Genomic DNA, 15,779 nt, shown 5'->3' with positions numbered 1-15,779 from the left:
TATACTCGGTATAGTTATACGGCGCGGGGTATACTCGGTATAGTTATACGGCGCGGGGTATACTCGGTATAGTTATACGGCGCGGGGTATACTCGGTATAGTTATACGGCGCGGGGTATACTCGGTATAGTTATACGGCGCGGGGTATACTCGGTATAGTTATACGGCGCGGGGTATACTCGGTATAGTTATACGGCGCGGGGTATACTCGGTATAGTTATACGGCGCGGGGTATACTCGGTATAGTTATACGGCGCGGGGTATACTCGGTATAGTTATACGGCGCGGGGTATACTCGGTATAGTTATACGGCGCGGGGTATACTCGGTATAGTTATACGGCGCGGGGTATACTCGGTATAGTTATACGGCGCGGGGTATACTCGGTATAGTTATACAGCGCGGGGTATACTCGGTATAGTTATACAGCGCGGGGTATACTCGGTATAGTTATACGGCGCGGGGTATACTCGGTATAGTTATACGGCGCGGGGTATACTCGGTATAGTTATACGGCGCGGGGTATACTCGGTATAGTTATACGGCGCGGGGTATACTCGGTATAGTTATACAGCGCGGGGTATACTCGGTATAGTTATACAGCGCGGGGTATACTCGGTATAGTTATACGGCGCGGGGTATACTCGGTATAGTTATACGGCGCGGGGTATACTCGGTATAGTTATACGGCGCGGGGTATACTCGGTATAGTTATACGGCGCGGGGTATACTCGGTATAGTTATACAGCGCGGGGTATACTCGGTATAGTTATACAGCGCGGGGTATACTCGGTATAGTTATACGGCGCGGGGTATACTCGGTATAGTTATACAGCGCGGGGTATACTCGGTATAGTTATACGGCGCGGGGTATACTCGGTATAGTTATACGGCGCGGGGTATACTCGGTATAGTTATACAGCGCGGGGTATACTCGGTATAGTTATACAGCGCGGGGTATACTCGGTATAGTTATACGGCGCGGGGTATACTCGGTATAGTTATACAGCGCGGGGTATACTCGGTATAGTTATACGGCGCGGGGTATACTCGGTATAGTTATACGGCGCGGGGTATACTCGGTATAGTTATACAGCGCGGGGTATACTCGGTATAGTTATACAGCGCGGGGTATACTCGGTATAGTTATACGGCGCGGGGTATACTCGGTATAGTTATACGGCGCGGGGTATACTCGGTATCGTTATACGGCGCGGGGTATACTCGGTATCGTTATACGGCGCGGGGTATACTCGGTATCGTTGTACAGCGCTGTGCTCCGGGGGTTACCGGCTCTGTGCCGGGGAGGAGCTCTCCGGCTGGGTACTCTGTATCACTATGTGTTGGTTAAAGGTGGGGCTGCTGTTGAGGATCATGTGATTTGTCAGCTGACCAGGAAGAGGCTGCTGATCCAGACGCTGCAGGGTGAGTGAAGATTAACACAAAGATACACAAGAATCGCGCGTTATATCAGAGGTTATGTGATGTTATATCAGATCTGATCTTATATTATATGAGGTGTTATGTTATATCAGAGTGCGACTTAGTGATTTGTACATTTATATGTTTTTCCAGGTGTGTGATGTGTGTTAAGTGCATGTACACGGTGTGACATTATGGTGTATATTGTGTTTGTGCACATGGTGTGTTGTGTACAGTATTGGCTCCGGCAGTGTGTCCCGCACGTGGTGTGTTATTGTGTTGTGTATTGTATTTGTTTGCATGGTGTGTAATTTTGTTTTTTGTGGTGTCGTCTCTTCCGGGGTGACTTGCGTGCGGGGTGGTGTGTGTGTGTGTGTGTGTGTGTGATGGAGGCTCTGGCGCGGTGACATGATGTGTGCGTGTGTACGCAATGGCGGCTCTTCCAGGGTGACCGCCATGTGTGTGTGGGCTCTGGCCGGGTGATGTGACGTGTTGTGGTGGCGGCTTTGACGGGGTGAAGTTGTGTGTGTGTGCGGGGGTGACGGTGTGTTGTGTGTGCGGTCTCTGGCCGGGTGAAGTTGTCCGTGTGTGTGCGGTGGCGGGGGTGACGGTGTGTTGCGTGTGTGTGCAGCGGGGGTGACAGTGTGTTGTGTGTGCGGTCTCTGGCCGGGTGACATTGTGTGTGGTGACGGTGTGTTGTGTGTGCGGTGGCAGCTCTGGCGGGGGGTGACGGTGTGTTGTGTGTGCGGTCTCTGGCCGGGTGACATTGTGTGTGTGGTGGCGGGGGTGATGGTGTGTTGTGTGTGCGGTCTCTGGCCAGGTGACAGTTTGTGTGTGTGTGCGGTCTCTGGCCGGGTGACGTTGTGTGTGTGTGGTGGCGGGGGTGACGGTGTGTTGTGTGTGCGGCCTCTGGCCGGGTGAAGTTGTGTGTGTGCGCGGCGGGGGTGACGGTGTGTTGTGTGTGCGGCCTCTGGCCGGGTGAAGTTGTGTGTGTGTGTGTGTGTGTGTGTGTGCGCGCGCGCGGCGGGGGTGACGGTGTGTTGTGTGTGCGGTCTCTGGCCGGGTGACAGTGTGTGTGGGTGCGCGGTGGGGGTGACGGTGTGTTGTGTGTGCGGTCTCTGGCCCGGTGAAGTTGTGCGTGTGTGGTGACGGTGTGTTGTGTGTGCGGTGGCGGCTCTGGCGGGGGGTGACGGTGTGTTGTGTGTGTGCGGTCTCTGGCCGGGTGACATTGTGTGTGTGAGTGTGGTGGCGGGGGTGACGGTGTGTTGTGTGTGCGGTCTCTGGCCGGGTGACAGTGTGTGTGTGTGTGGTGGCGGGGGTGACGGTGTGTTGTGTGTGTGGTCTCTGGCCGGGTGACAGTGTGTGTGTGTGGCGGGGGTGACGGTATGTTGTGTGTGTGCGGTCTCTGGCCGGGTGACAGTGTGTGTGTGTGGTGACGGTGTGTTGTGTGTGTGTGTGGTCTCTGGCCGGGTGACAGTGTGTGTGTGTGGTGACGGTGTGTTGTGTGTGTGGTCTCTGGCCGGGTGACAGTGTGTGTGTGTGTGTGTGTGTGTGTGTGTGTGTGTTGGGGGTGACGGTGTGTTGTGTGTGTGGTCTCTGGCCGGGTGACAGTGTGTGTGTGTGTGTGTGGTGGCGGGGGTGACGGTGTGTTGTGTGTGGTCTCTGGCCGGGTGACAGTGTGTGTGGTGGCGGGGGTGACGGTGTGTTGTGTGTGTGGTCTCTGGCCGGGTGACAACGTGTGTGTGGTGGTCCTTTGGATGAACGCAGGCCGGTTGGATCTGAGTTGCCGGCTCTGCTTTTATAATCTTTTTTTTTTTTTTTGCTGTGCTGAATGAGAATCCCTCCACCCGTAGGTGGCGCCATCACCTCAACTACTACTGCAGCGACCCAGGAGATGGAGGAAGAGAACTCGCTCTATAGGGAGGGGAGGGGGGGTGAACATGCCTGACAATAAATATGGTGTCTACGGAGTAACCCACGCGCTGCTTATATAGTTGTAAAAAATAAAAAAATGGCTGGTGTAAACATCTGTCCGTAACGGGTTAACAGTCACCCGGTAGGATCCGGGGTCGGTGGCAGTCTGTGGCAAAGCCTGCCTCATCTCATCAGTTCTGTTATAAACTCCCAGCAGCCAAAGTGTATTTACCATGGGGGCAACCATCTGAACTTCCTGTTTCCCCACTCTGCCGGATTATTCCTCCCCGTTACGTTGTGTCTCCCCTGTTGTTAAGTTGCTGATTGTTTGTTTTGAGAAGCACTGTTACGTGTTGTTCGCGTGACCGGTACTTGTGTCTACATGGCATGCTTTCTCTCCTCAGTGATGACCTCGGAAAGCTCCCCCCTCCTCCATTATCGGCTGTTCAGCGTATCAGATGGCGCCCTGGGGGAGGCGGATCCCGCCGTCTGCGGCACGGACACCGTCACGGCGGGCCCCGCGCCGCGCAAGCTCTCCACCTTTTTTGGTGTTGTGGTGCCGACCGTCCTGTCCATGTTCAGCATCGTGTTATTCATGAGGATCGGTGAGTTACGATACGCAGTACCGTTTACGGCGGGGTCCTTGCCGCCTGCCGGGGTCCTTGCCGCCTGCCCGGGGTCCTTGCCGGTTGCCGAGGCCATATCGTGAGGTGTCACTCACTCCTCACGCAGAGCCCCGTCTTTTAGTGCTCTTGTTATCAGCCCCAAGGACAACTTGGCCTTGACCGCCATCGGTGTGATGTTTCTCTCCTCAGGATGTCTCGGTGATTCCTGCGCTCTCTCTTTCCCCCCCCCCCAGGTTTTGTTGTGGGACACGCCGGCTTCCTGCAGTCTCTTCTCATGCTGTTTGTGGCCTACGCCATCATCTGCCTGACCGTGCTCAGCGTCTGCGCCATCTCCACCAACGGGGCCGTGCACGGCGGGGGGGCTTACTGTATCCTTGGGTATCTGAATCCACCTCTCGGAAGCTATCGGGGGTGGGGGGTTATTTGGAGCTTTTTGGGGGGGTAGGGGGCAGGTCACTCACCGCCGGCCGTTTTCTCGTCCGCCCCGTCCGTTTCTCCTTGACGGCCTCGTAGTTATGATCTCCCGGACTCTGGGCCCTGAGTTTGGCGGCAGCATCGGCCTGATGTTCTACCTGGCCAACGTGTGCGCCTGCGGGGTGTACGTCCTGGGCCTGGTGGAGGCCGTGCTGGACATCTTCGGAAGAGGTCAGGCGCTCCTCTTATCGCTTCTCTGGCTCCTTTCTTCCCCCGGCCCTCCTTGTGACCTCTATCCTTCTCCCCTCAGACTCGTCGGACCCCACAAACTCCCTGCGGGCCCTTCCCCAGGGATACGGCTATAACTTCCTCTACGCCAGCCTGGTCCTTCTCCTCTGCCTGTCGGTGTGCATGGTCGGGGCCTCCATCTACTCCCAGGCCTCGTTCTTCATTTTCATTCTGGTTATGCTGGTCCTGTTCTCCATACTGCTGAGCTTTGTGGCCGTCGGACCTCTCCACGTGACCATTCGGCACGGGGGGAACATCACGCTGACGGGGACGTATACCGGCATCAACGGCAGCACCCTGCACGACAATCTGCACGGTAGGTCCCCGCGCTGACCGCGCTCTCGCCGTCTCCTGACTGCGCGATAACGTTATCTTTTCGTTCCGTTAGCGGATTACTCGACGGATTACACCACCGGGAACCTCATGAACTTCGCCACCGTCTTCGCCATTATGTTTAACGGCTGCACCGGGATCATGGCCGGGTGTAACATGTCTGGTAAGGAGCTCCGCCGGGGCCACGGCCGGCGGACGCACAGGGGTGGCGGTAGAAGCGGAAGTTCCCCATGTTAGAAGTGACTTCGCATGCTCGGTTTACAAAACATTTAATAGAGTTCTGCCCCTGCTGGCCGATCGCCCCGCCCCGCTGATCACAGTGTGATCAGCACCGACCCCAAAAAATGAAGAGGAGCCCAGTGATGTCACCATGACATCACTGGCATTAAAAATGTGTGAGAGGTCCCCAGAGTGATCTCATGCCCTACGGCACTGGGAACAGCACAAAAAAAAAATCACTTTCCCTAAACTTTAAGCAAAGAAAAAAAAAAATCAAAGTATGAAAAAGCCCTGTCCCTGAAAGGGTTAAATGTGTACATTTTTACATTTTAGAAATTAAAGGTTTTTTTAATTATTTTTTTCCCGCCCCCCCCCCCCCGCAGGGGAACTGAAGCAGCCGAGCCGCTCGATTCCTATCGGCACCATAATCGCCGTGATCATCACGTTTTTTGTCTATTTAATTCTCTTCATCTTGACCTCGCTGACCTGTGACAGGTAAGGCCGGGGTCACTTCTAAAAATGCTTAGTTTTAGCTCGGTTTGGGCGTTTTTTTTGAAGCGATTAAGGAAGCTGTGACAATGTGCCGTTTTCAGGACTCTGCTGAAGGAAGATTACGGGTTTTTCCGCCCCATTAACATCTGGCCTCCGTTTGTCCTCATTGGGGTTTATGCCACGTCGCTGTCGGCCTCTATGAGCACCCTCATTGGAGCGTCCCGGATCCTGCACGCGCTCGCTAAGGATGACCTGTTTGGTGAGGAGCAAACGCCCCCCCCCCCCCCCAACTCCGGCCGCCGACTTGCACTGACGCGCGGCTCTCCCCGCTAACGCACGGCCCCCGGGCAGTGATCGCTCATCATTCCGAGCCGACCTGACCCATCGATAATTCCACCCTCTCCCGTTGTTATCACATGCTGTATATCCTTCCGATCACCATCTTTTTCCTCCCCAGGAATATTGCTGTCCCCGGCCAAACTTGTGTCCAAGGGGGGGAATCCGTGGGGGGCCGTGCTGTATACCTGGTTCCTGGTGCAGGTCAGTCATGAATCTTCCGGCTTTCAATGGGAATCCCTACTGGGTAGTAGTTTGGGGGCTGTCCGGGGGGTTTGGGGGTCTTTGTGTTTTATCCGCATTCAGTGATGCGACACAGCAGGGCTAGGAGGCCACCCCTCCTATAACATAATCATATAGGTGACTGTGTCCCCGAATATCAGCCGCTGCCCCTGAGCACGAGGGGGGGGCTCCAGCCTGTCTGTCGGAAAATCTCTAAATCCTCGTATCTATCTCTCTCGCCCTTTCCTCTTTTCGTCTCGCCCTTTCCTCTTTTCGTCTCGCCCTTTCCTCTTTTCGTCTCGCCCTTTCCTCTTTTCGTCTCGCCCTTTCCTCTTTTCGTCTCGCCCTTTCCTCTTTTCGTCTCGCCCTTTCCTCTTTTCGTCTCGCCCTTTCCTCTTTTCGTCTCGCCCTTTCCTCTTTTCGTCTCGCCCTTTCCTCTTTTCGTCTCGCCCTTTCCTCTTTTCGTCTCGCCCTTTCCTCTTTTCGTCTCGCCCTTTCCTCTTTTGTCTCTCTCAGCTCGTTCTGTTAGCAGGGAAACTGAACACAATCGCGGGCATCGTCACCGTGTTCTACCTCATGGCGTACGCAGCGATAGACCTGGCGTGTCTGGCGCTGGAATGGGCGTCCGCTCCGAACTTTCGGTGAGTGGCAGAGCCAGCTGTGCACACAATCACACTACTACTCCACAACACATATACTACACGCAGACAGCGGCAGCACCAGCCTCCCGTCACACACTACTACTCCACAACACGTATACTACACGCAGACAGCGGTAGCACCAGCCTCCCGTCACACACTACTACTCCACAACACGTATACTACACGCAGACAGCGGCAGCACCAGCCTCCCGTCACACACTACTACTCCACAACACGTATACTACACGCAGACAGAGGCAGCACCAGCCTCCCGTCACACACTACTACTCCACAACACGTATACTACACGCAGACAGCGGCAGCACCAGCCTCCCGTCACACACTACTACTCCACAACACGTATACACCACGCAGACAGCTGCAGCCTCCTCTCACACACTACTACTCCACAACACGTATACACCGCGCAGACAGCGGCAGCACCAGCCTCCCATCACACACTACCACTCCACAACACATATACACCGCGCAGACAGCTGCAGCCTCCTCTCACACACTACTACTCCACAACACATATACTACGCGCAGACAGCGGCAGCACCAGCCTCCCCTCACACACTACTACTCCACTACACATATACACCACGCAGACCGTGGCAGCCTCCCCTCACACACTACTACTCCACAACATGTATACACCGCGCAGACAGCTGCAGCCTCCCCTCACACACTACTACTCCACAGCACGTATACACGGCGCAGACAGCTGCAGCCTCCTCTCACATACTACTACTCCACAACACGTATACTACGCGCAGACAGCGGCAGCACCAGCCTCCCGTCACACACTACTACTCCACAACACGTATACTACACGCAGACAGCGGCAGCACCAGCCTCCCGTCACACACTACTACTCCACAACGCGTATACTACACGCAGACAGCGGCAGCACCAGCCTCCCGTCACACACTACTACTCCACAACGCGTATACTACACGCAGACAGCGGCAGCACCAGCCTCCCGTCACACACTACTACTCCACAACACGTATACTACACGCAGACAGCGGCAGCACCAGCCTCCCGTCACACACTACTACTCCACAACACGTATACACCACGCAGACAGCGGCAGCACCAGCCTCCCGTCACACACTACTACTCCACAACACGTATACTACACGCAGACAGCGGCAGCACCAGCCTCCCGTCACACACTACTACTCCACAACACGTATACTACACGTAGACAGCGGCAGCACCAGCCTCCCATCACACACTACCACTCCACAACACATATACACCGCGCAGACAGCTGCAGCCTCCTCTCACACACTACTACTCCACAACACATATACTACGCGCAGACAGCGGCAGCACCAGCCTCCCCTCACACACTACTACTCCACTACACATATACACCACGCAGACCGTGGCAGCCTCCCCTCACACACTACTACTCCACAACACGTATACACCGCGCAGACAGCTGCAGCCTCCCCTCACACACTACTACTCCACAGCACGTATACACGGCGCAGACAGCTGCAGCCTCCTCTCACATACTACTACTCCACAACACGTATACTACGCGCAGACAGCGGCAGCACCAGCCTCCCGTCACACACTACTACTCCACAACATATATACACCGCGCAGACAGCTGCAGCCTCCTCTCACACACTACTACTCCACAACACGTATACACCGCGCAGACAGCTGCAGCCTCCTCTCACAAAGACTGTTTTGTTGTTCTAGACCGACGTTCCGTCTCTTCTCCTGGCATTCCTGTTTGCTGGGGATCATAAGCTGCTTGGTGATGATGTTCCTCATTAACCCTGCGTATGCCTCGGGTAGCATCGTCCTCCTCCTCCTGCTGCTCGGTTCGGTCCATTTCAGGAGCAGCAGCAGTGGCTGGGGGTATATAAGCCAGGCTCTCATCTTCCACCAGGTGAGGGGTGAATGCGAGGCAGGGGTGGGGTAAAATCCTGGGGGAAGGGAGGGGCATTATGTAGTCCTCCCCCCCGCGTTATTCCCTCCCCCCCGCGTTATTCCCTCCCCCCCGCGTTATTCCCTCCCCCCCCCGCGTTATTCCCTCCCCCCCGCGTTATTCCCTCCCCCCCGCGTTATTCCCTCCCCCCGCGTTATTCCCTCCCCCCGCGTTATTCCCTCCCCCCCGCGTTATTCCCCCCCGCGTTATTCCCTCCCCCCCGCGTTATTCCCTCCCCCCCGCGTTATTCCCTCCCCCCCGCGTTATTCCCTCCCCCCCGCGTTATTCCCTCCCCCCCGCGTTATTCCCTCCCCCCCGCGTTATTCCCTCCCCCCCGCGTTATTCCCTCCCCCCCCGCGTTATTCCCCCCCCGCGTTATTCCCCCCCGCGTTATTCCCCCCCCGCGTTATTCCCCCCCCGCGTTATTCCCCCCCCGCGTTATTCCCTCCCCCCCCGCGTTATTCCCTCCCCCCCCGCGTTATTCCCTCCCCCCCCGCGTTATTCCCTCCCCCCCGCGTTATTCCCTCCCCTCCCGCGTTATTTCCCCCCCCCGCGTTATTCCCCCCCGCGTTATTCCCCCCCGCGTTATTCCCCCCCGCGTTATTCCCCCCCCGCGTTATTCCCCCCGCGTTATTCCCCCCCGCGTTATTCCCCCCCGCGTTATTCCCCCCCGCGTTATTCCCCCCCCGCGTTATTCCCCCCCCGCGTTATTTCCCCCCCCGCGTTATTTCCCCCCCCGCGTTATTTCCCCCCCCGCGTTATTTCCCCCCCCGCGTTATTTCCCCCCCGCGTTATTTCCCCCCCGCGTTATTTCCCCCCCCGCGTTATTTCCCCCCCCGCGTTATTTCCCCCCCCCGCGTTATTTCCCCCCCGCGTTATTTCCCCCCCCCGCGTTATTTCCCCCCCCGCGTTATTTCCCCCCCCCGCGTTATTTCCCCCCCCCCGCGTTATTTCCCCCCCCGCGTTATTTCCCCCCCCGCATTATTTCCCCCCCCCCGCGTTATTTCCCCCCCCGCGTTATTTCCCCCCCCGCGTTATTTCCCCCCCCGCGTTATTTCCCCCCCCCGCGTTATTTCCCCCCCCGCGTTATTTCCCCCCCCGCGTTATTTCCCCCCCCCGCGTTATTTCCCCCCCCCGCGTTATTTCCCCCCCCGCGTTATTTCCCCCCCCGCGTTATTTCCCCCCCCGCGTTATTTCCCCCCCCCGCGTTATTTCCCCCCCCGCGTTATTTCCCCCCCCGCGTTATTTCCCCCCCCGCGTTATTTCCCCCCCCCGCGTTATTTCCCCCCCCCCGCGTTATTTCCCCCCCCGCGTTATTTCCCCCCCCCCGCGTTATTTCCCCCCCCCGCGTTATTTCCCCCCCCCGCGTTATTTCCCCCCCCCCGCGTTATTTCCCCCCCCCCGCGTTATTTCCCCCCCCGCGTTATTTCCCCCCCCGCGTTATTTCCCCCCCCGCGTTATTTATTCCCCCCGCGTTATTTATTCCCCCCCACCCCCTCGTTATTCCCCCCCACCCCCGCGTTATTCTCCCCCACCCCCGCGTTATTCTCCCCCACCCCCGCGTTATTCTCCCCCACCCCCGCGTTATTCTCCCCCACCCCCGCGTTATTCTCCCCCACCCCCGCGTTATTCTCCCCCACCCCCGCGTTATTCTCCCCCACCCCCGCGTTATTCTCCCCCACCCCCGCGTTATTCTCCCCCACCCCCCGCGTTATTCTCCCCCACCCCCGCGTTATTCCCCCCCCACCCCCCGCGTTATCCCCCCCCACCCCCCGCGTTATCTCCCCCCCCCCCCGCGTTATTTCCCCCCCACCCTCTGCGTTATTTCCCCCCCACCCTCTGCGTTATTTCCCCCCCACCCTCTGCGTTATTTCCCCCCCACCCCCTGCGTTATTTCCCCCCCACGTCTTCCTCTCTCCCCCAGGTGAGGAAGTATCTGCTGCTCCTGGACGTCCGGAAGGAACACGTCAAGTTTTGGCGCCCCCAGATGCTGCTCATGGTGTCCAACCCTCGCTCCTCCTGCCAGCTCATCAAATTCATCAACAACTTAAAGAAAGGCGGCCTGTACATCATGGGCCACGTGGAGACGGGGGAACTGGGTGAGACCCCCGGCACGAGCGCCTCTCCCTCTATTATACGCTAAGCCCCTCCATACCCTTCCTGGGGGGCACCAGTACAGCCAGCTAAACATCGCCCCATACAAGGGGCCGTGTGAAACGCAGCGGCTTCACAGGACATGCGCGGGATGTGGCGTTTATTTGGTCCGTGATAAAACTGCACGTGAGAACGCATTACATGCGCGCATGTTCCCTGACGCAGTGCTTTGATGTGTAAATGAAGGGGCCATAGTTTGTTTTTGGCCCCCCTGGGCGCGCGGTCGGCAGTAATAATGTTTTCTGTCTCTTTCTTACCCGTCTCCTGCCTCGTTCCCGCAGACGCCCTGCCGTCCGACCCGGTGCAGACACATTACAGCTTCTGGCTCAGCCTGGTGGACAAGCTCAGCGTGAAAGCTTTCGTGGACCTAACGCTCTGCCCGTCGGTGCGGCATGGGACCCAGCAACTCCTGCGCATAACCGGGCTGGGTATGTTACCTCTACTATTCCTGTACTGACCCCACACACAGCTCTGTCACTGCCCCTCCATCCTGCCCCGCAGCCCTCTCTGCTATTCCTATACTAACCCCCCACACACAGCTCTGTCACTGCCCCTCCATCCTGCCCCGCAGCCCTCTCTGCTATTCCTATACTAACCCCCCACACACACAGCTCTGTCACTGCCCCTCCATCCTGCCCCGCAGCCCTCTCTGCTATTCCTATACTAACCCCGCACACACAGCTCTGTCACTGCCCCTCCATCCTGCCCCGCAGCCCTCTCTGCTATTCCTGTACTAACCCCCCCACACAGCTCTGTCACTGCCCCTCCATCCTGCCCCGCAGCCCTCTCTGCTATTCCTGTACTAACCCTGCACACACAGCTCTGTCACTGCCCCTCCATCCTTCCCCGCAGCCCTCTCTGCTATTCCTATACTAACCCCCCCCCCCACACACACAGCTCTGTCACTGCCCCTCCATCCTGCCCCGCAGACCTCTCTGCTATTCCTATACTAACCCCCTCACACACACACACAGCTCTGTCACTGCCCCTCCATCCTGCCCCGCAGCCCTCTCTGCTATTCCTGTACTAACCCTGCACACACAGCTCTGTCACTGCCCCTCCATCCTGCCCCGCAGCCCTCTCTGCTATTCCTATACTAACCCCCCCACACACACACAGCTCTGTCACTGCCCCTCCATCCTGCCCCGCAGCCCTCTCTGCTATTCCTATACTAACCCCCTCACACACACACAGCTCTGTCACTGCCCCTCCATCCTGCCCCGCAGCCCTCTCTGCTATTCCTATACTAACCCTGCACACACACAGCTCTGTCACTGCCCCTCCATCCTGCCCCGCAGCCCTCTCTGCTATTCCTATACTAACCCCGCACACACACAGCTCTGTCACTGCCCCTCCGTCCTGCCCCGCAGCCCTCTCTGCTATTTCTGTACTAACCCCGCACACAGCTCTGTCACTGCCCCTCCATCCTGCCCCACAGCCCTCTCTGCTATTCCTATACTAACCCCGCACACACAGCTCTGTCACTGCCCCTCCATCCTGCCCCGCAGCCCTCTCTGCTATTCCTATACTAACCCCACACACACAGCTCTGTCACTGCCCCTCCATCCTGCCCCGCAGCCCTCTCTGCTATTCCTATACTAACCCCGCACACACACAGCTCTCTCACTGCCCCTCCATCCTGCCCTGCAGCCCTCTCTGCTATTCCTGTACTAACCCCGCACACACACAGCTCTGTCACTGCCCCTCCATCCTGCCCCGCAGCCCTCTCTGCTATTCCTATACTAACCCCGCACACACAGCTCTGTCACTGCCCCTCCATCCTGCCCCGCAGCCCTCTCTGCTATTCCTGTACTAACCCCGCACACACACAGCTCTGTCACTGCCCCTCCATCCTGCCCCGCAGCCCTCTCTGCTATTCCTATACTAACCCCGCACACACACAGCTCTCTCACTGCCCCTCCATCCTGCCCTGCAGCCCTCTCTGCTATTCCTGTACTAACCCCGCACACAGCTCTGTCACTGCCCCTCCATCCTGCCCCGCAGCCCTCTCTGCTATTCCTATACTAACCCCGCACACACAGCTCTGTCACTGCCCCTCCATCCTGCCCCGCAGCCCTCTCTGCTATTCCTGTACTAACCCCGCACACACGTATTAACCTTTCCCTATCCTTCGTTAATGCACAGGGGGTATGAAGCCCAATACTCTGGTCCTTGGTTTCTATGATGATGCTGTCCCGGATGACTACTTTCTACAAGATCCGGCTTTTAACCCTGGTCTGTCTCCTCAAGATGACCCCTTTGGCGTGGACGCCACCTCTTTACAGGCCCATTTTCCACCTGTCCGTGGCCCCGAGACCCCTCATCTTCTCTCACCACAGGAGTATGTTGCAATAATCTGTGATGCCCTTAAAATGCACAAGAATGTCGTCCTGGCCCGTGGGTTTCCTTCTCTGGTCAGGCCCGATGCTGCTGCGTCTTCCGGTCCCTACATTGATGTTTGGCCCCTGGACCTTCTGCGGCCCCAGGCTTCTGCCTACGTAGACGTTTGCAGCCTGTTCCTGCTACAAATGGCTTGCATCCTGAACATGGCGGCCTCGTGGCGCCGCTATCAGCTCCGTGTCTTCCTTTGCGTTGAATCCAGAGGGGCAAGCGGGAACAACGGCGGAAGCAGCTGGGTAGCCGCAGAAGCCAAATTCCGGGAGCTCTTATGCAAGCTGCGGATTTCTGCCGCCATCCGCATAGTGTCCTGGAACAGCGTGGCGGCTCTGCGTGGCCAAGATGGCACCAAGCAGGGGCTGGCGCGTGAACCCATTTCCTTAGAATATCTGACGGCCGCCAACCGCGTCGTAGCGGATGAGGGCGGCTCAGAGGCTGCTGTCCGGTTCCTCTACCTGCCCCGTCCGCCGGCCGACGCCTCGCTGCACGAACGTTATCTGGAGGAGTTGGAGGTGCTGACGCGAGGCCTTGGGCCCACGATTCTCATCCACGGCCTGTCGCCCGTCACCTGCACTGAGCTCTGACTCCGGACTTGCCCTGCCAACTCTCGCCAAAGGGCGGCAGAATTTTTAGTTCCGAATTCCTGGATTTTTTTGGCATTTTTCTTGCTCTCCTATTCCGACGTGGGATTTGTGGTTCCGTTTTGCGGCTCCGCAGGGGGCGCCTGCTTCGTCGCGCACTGAAACATTACACGCTCTGCTTGGCAGCTTCCTGTTACGTCGTGGAGTTTCCTCCATCTTTTTTTTTTTTCCTGTAAAATACAGCTATTTGCCCCTTTTCCACTGTATATCGGAAGGATTGGTTTACGTCTGCTGTACTGCCCTCGAATCCTTTGCAATCACTCCTCAATGTTTGTCGACAAGCAGTCATTACGTTGCCCCGCCACTCCGCCACGATGGTAACACATCCGTTTACGTTCATGCCGTTTTGCACTTTAACGCAGAATGCCTTGTTTATGTATTTGCACTGGGATTGCGGCGGTTAACGTGATGATTACATGATTCAGCTCCACCAGTTTGCTTCCCAGCTCCACCAGTTTGCTTGGACTCGTTGAGGTGTTGGGTGTGTGTTTGCGGGTCTCATCCACTCCATGGACGCTGCCGTCTCTGCCTCTCCCAGGGGTAGCGGCTCCTCACAGCGCTCTAATGAATTTCACTCCACGACCCTTTAAATCCTGAGGAACGCCTTCCCACCTTCCCTGGTTTTGCACCGATCACACCCCCCCCGCACTCTGTGCCCCTCTGTGCTTCCATACCCCCGTTATTTTATTATCGCACACTGTTACCCCTCCAGAATTATTTTGAAGCACCGCCGGTACAAACGCTGACTTTTATTACATTTCCTGCACCGTGCATCGCGTTCCCCCATCGGCAGCTACAGCGGAAGCCGCTCCTCATCGTGTTCTTCCAGGGGTTGTTTTGTGATTGTGGGGTGGTATCTGCGCCCGGTGGGGGTGGTATCTGCGTCCCGGGGTGTTGGTGAAGGAGGAAGTCGTTTATTAGCATGTTCTTACCGCGGTATTCTATGTGTGCTCGCCCTTCCTGGCTGTCCTTGCTGCTCTAGCGGGGCAGATAAAACCTTTTCTGGGCTTCTTCTTCCGCAGGGGGCTGGAGGTCCGAGACGCGTCGCCGACGTTCACAATGCTTACGTTCTGTCTTGGCGGCCGCGGAAGCGAGACCTCCGGCCTTTCCCGATACTGGAAATAGAAGCATACAGAGGGTTTTAGCTGCAACCATTAATGAGGACAGCCGGGAAACATCTCAGCTCATCCATGCGCAGCCGTACACATCGCCAAATCCTCCGGCGGCTTACATGTCGCCAAGCTCCGACGCGTCTTCGCCATCACTCCCTTCGTTTGTTGGATTGTTTGTTCTTTCTGGTACCTCGCGGCTTTAAGCCTCCTGAACGCAGACGCCTTTACCTCCTCCCGCGTAATATTCACTAATGTATAACCGACTCGACTTATAAAAATAGACAGAAGTCGACTAGACACGTAATGTTAAACGACGTAATTACCGCTGCTTGCAACGTGGTAATATATTTGTTAATATCTCATGTATTTATGTTTAAAGAGGTGCAAAGCTTCATAATCGCTCACAATGCCTTTATCTCCAGATTTTAAACCCCTGCTATTTAAAGGGGTGCACCCTTAGTTATCCATAACGGCGGCTGTCCATTGGACGCCGTCTTCCAGTGGCACGCGGTTGGGTTGGCGGAGGCCGGGCGGCGGATCGTGGCGGTCAGGTTCCCGGTCTCTTGGGAAATCCTGGATTCTATTGGTCCTCGTGAGCGTTTGAGGAGCTTCTC

General features: G+C 57.0%; 1 protein-coding gene across 1 annotated transcript; it reads left to right on the top strand.

The window, feature by feature from the left end:
- The first annotated feature begins 3,741 nt into the window (after positions 1–3,741).
- LOC149276322 (solute carrier family 12 member 9-like) lies at positions 3,742–13,996 on the top strand. The gene is made up of 13 exons (XM_089503690.1): positions 3,742–3,940; positions 4,195–4,329; positions 4,475–4,606; positions 4,686–4,979; positions 5,052–5,159; positions 5,599–5,710; positions 5,809–5,966; positions 6,165–6,247; positions 6,782–6,906; positions 8,630–8,822; positions 10,786–10,960; positions 11,297–11,443; positions 13,161–13,996. Exons 1-13 carry the CDS (start codon positions 3,742–3,744, stop codon positions 13,994–13,996), a joined length of 2,697 nt encoding a protein of 898 aa, XP_089359816.1.
- Positions 13,997–15,779: the final 1,783 nt, after the last annotated feature.

This window comes from Sceloporus occidentalis, unplaced genomic scaffold, assembly GCF_023333645.1.
Source record: "Sceloporus occidentalis isolate IW3139 unplaced genomic scaffold, rSceOcc1.0.p SCAF_242, whole genome shotgun sequence".
NCBI lineage: Eukaryota > Metazoa > Chordata > Lepidosauria > Squamata > Phrynosomatidae > Sceloporus > Sceloporus occidentalis.
This window is presented reverse-complemented; position numbering and strand designations above follow the sequence as displayed.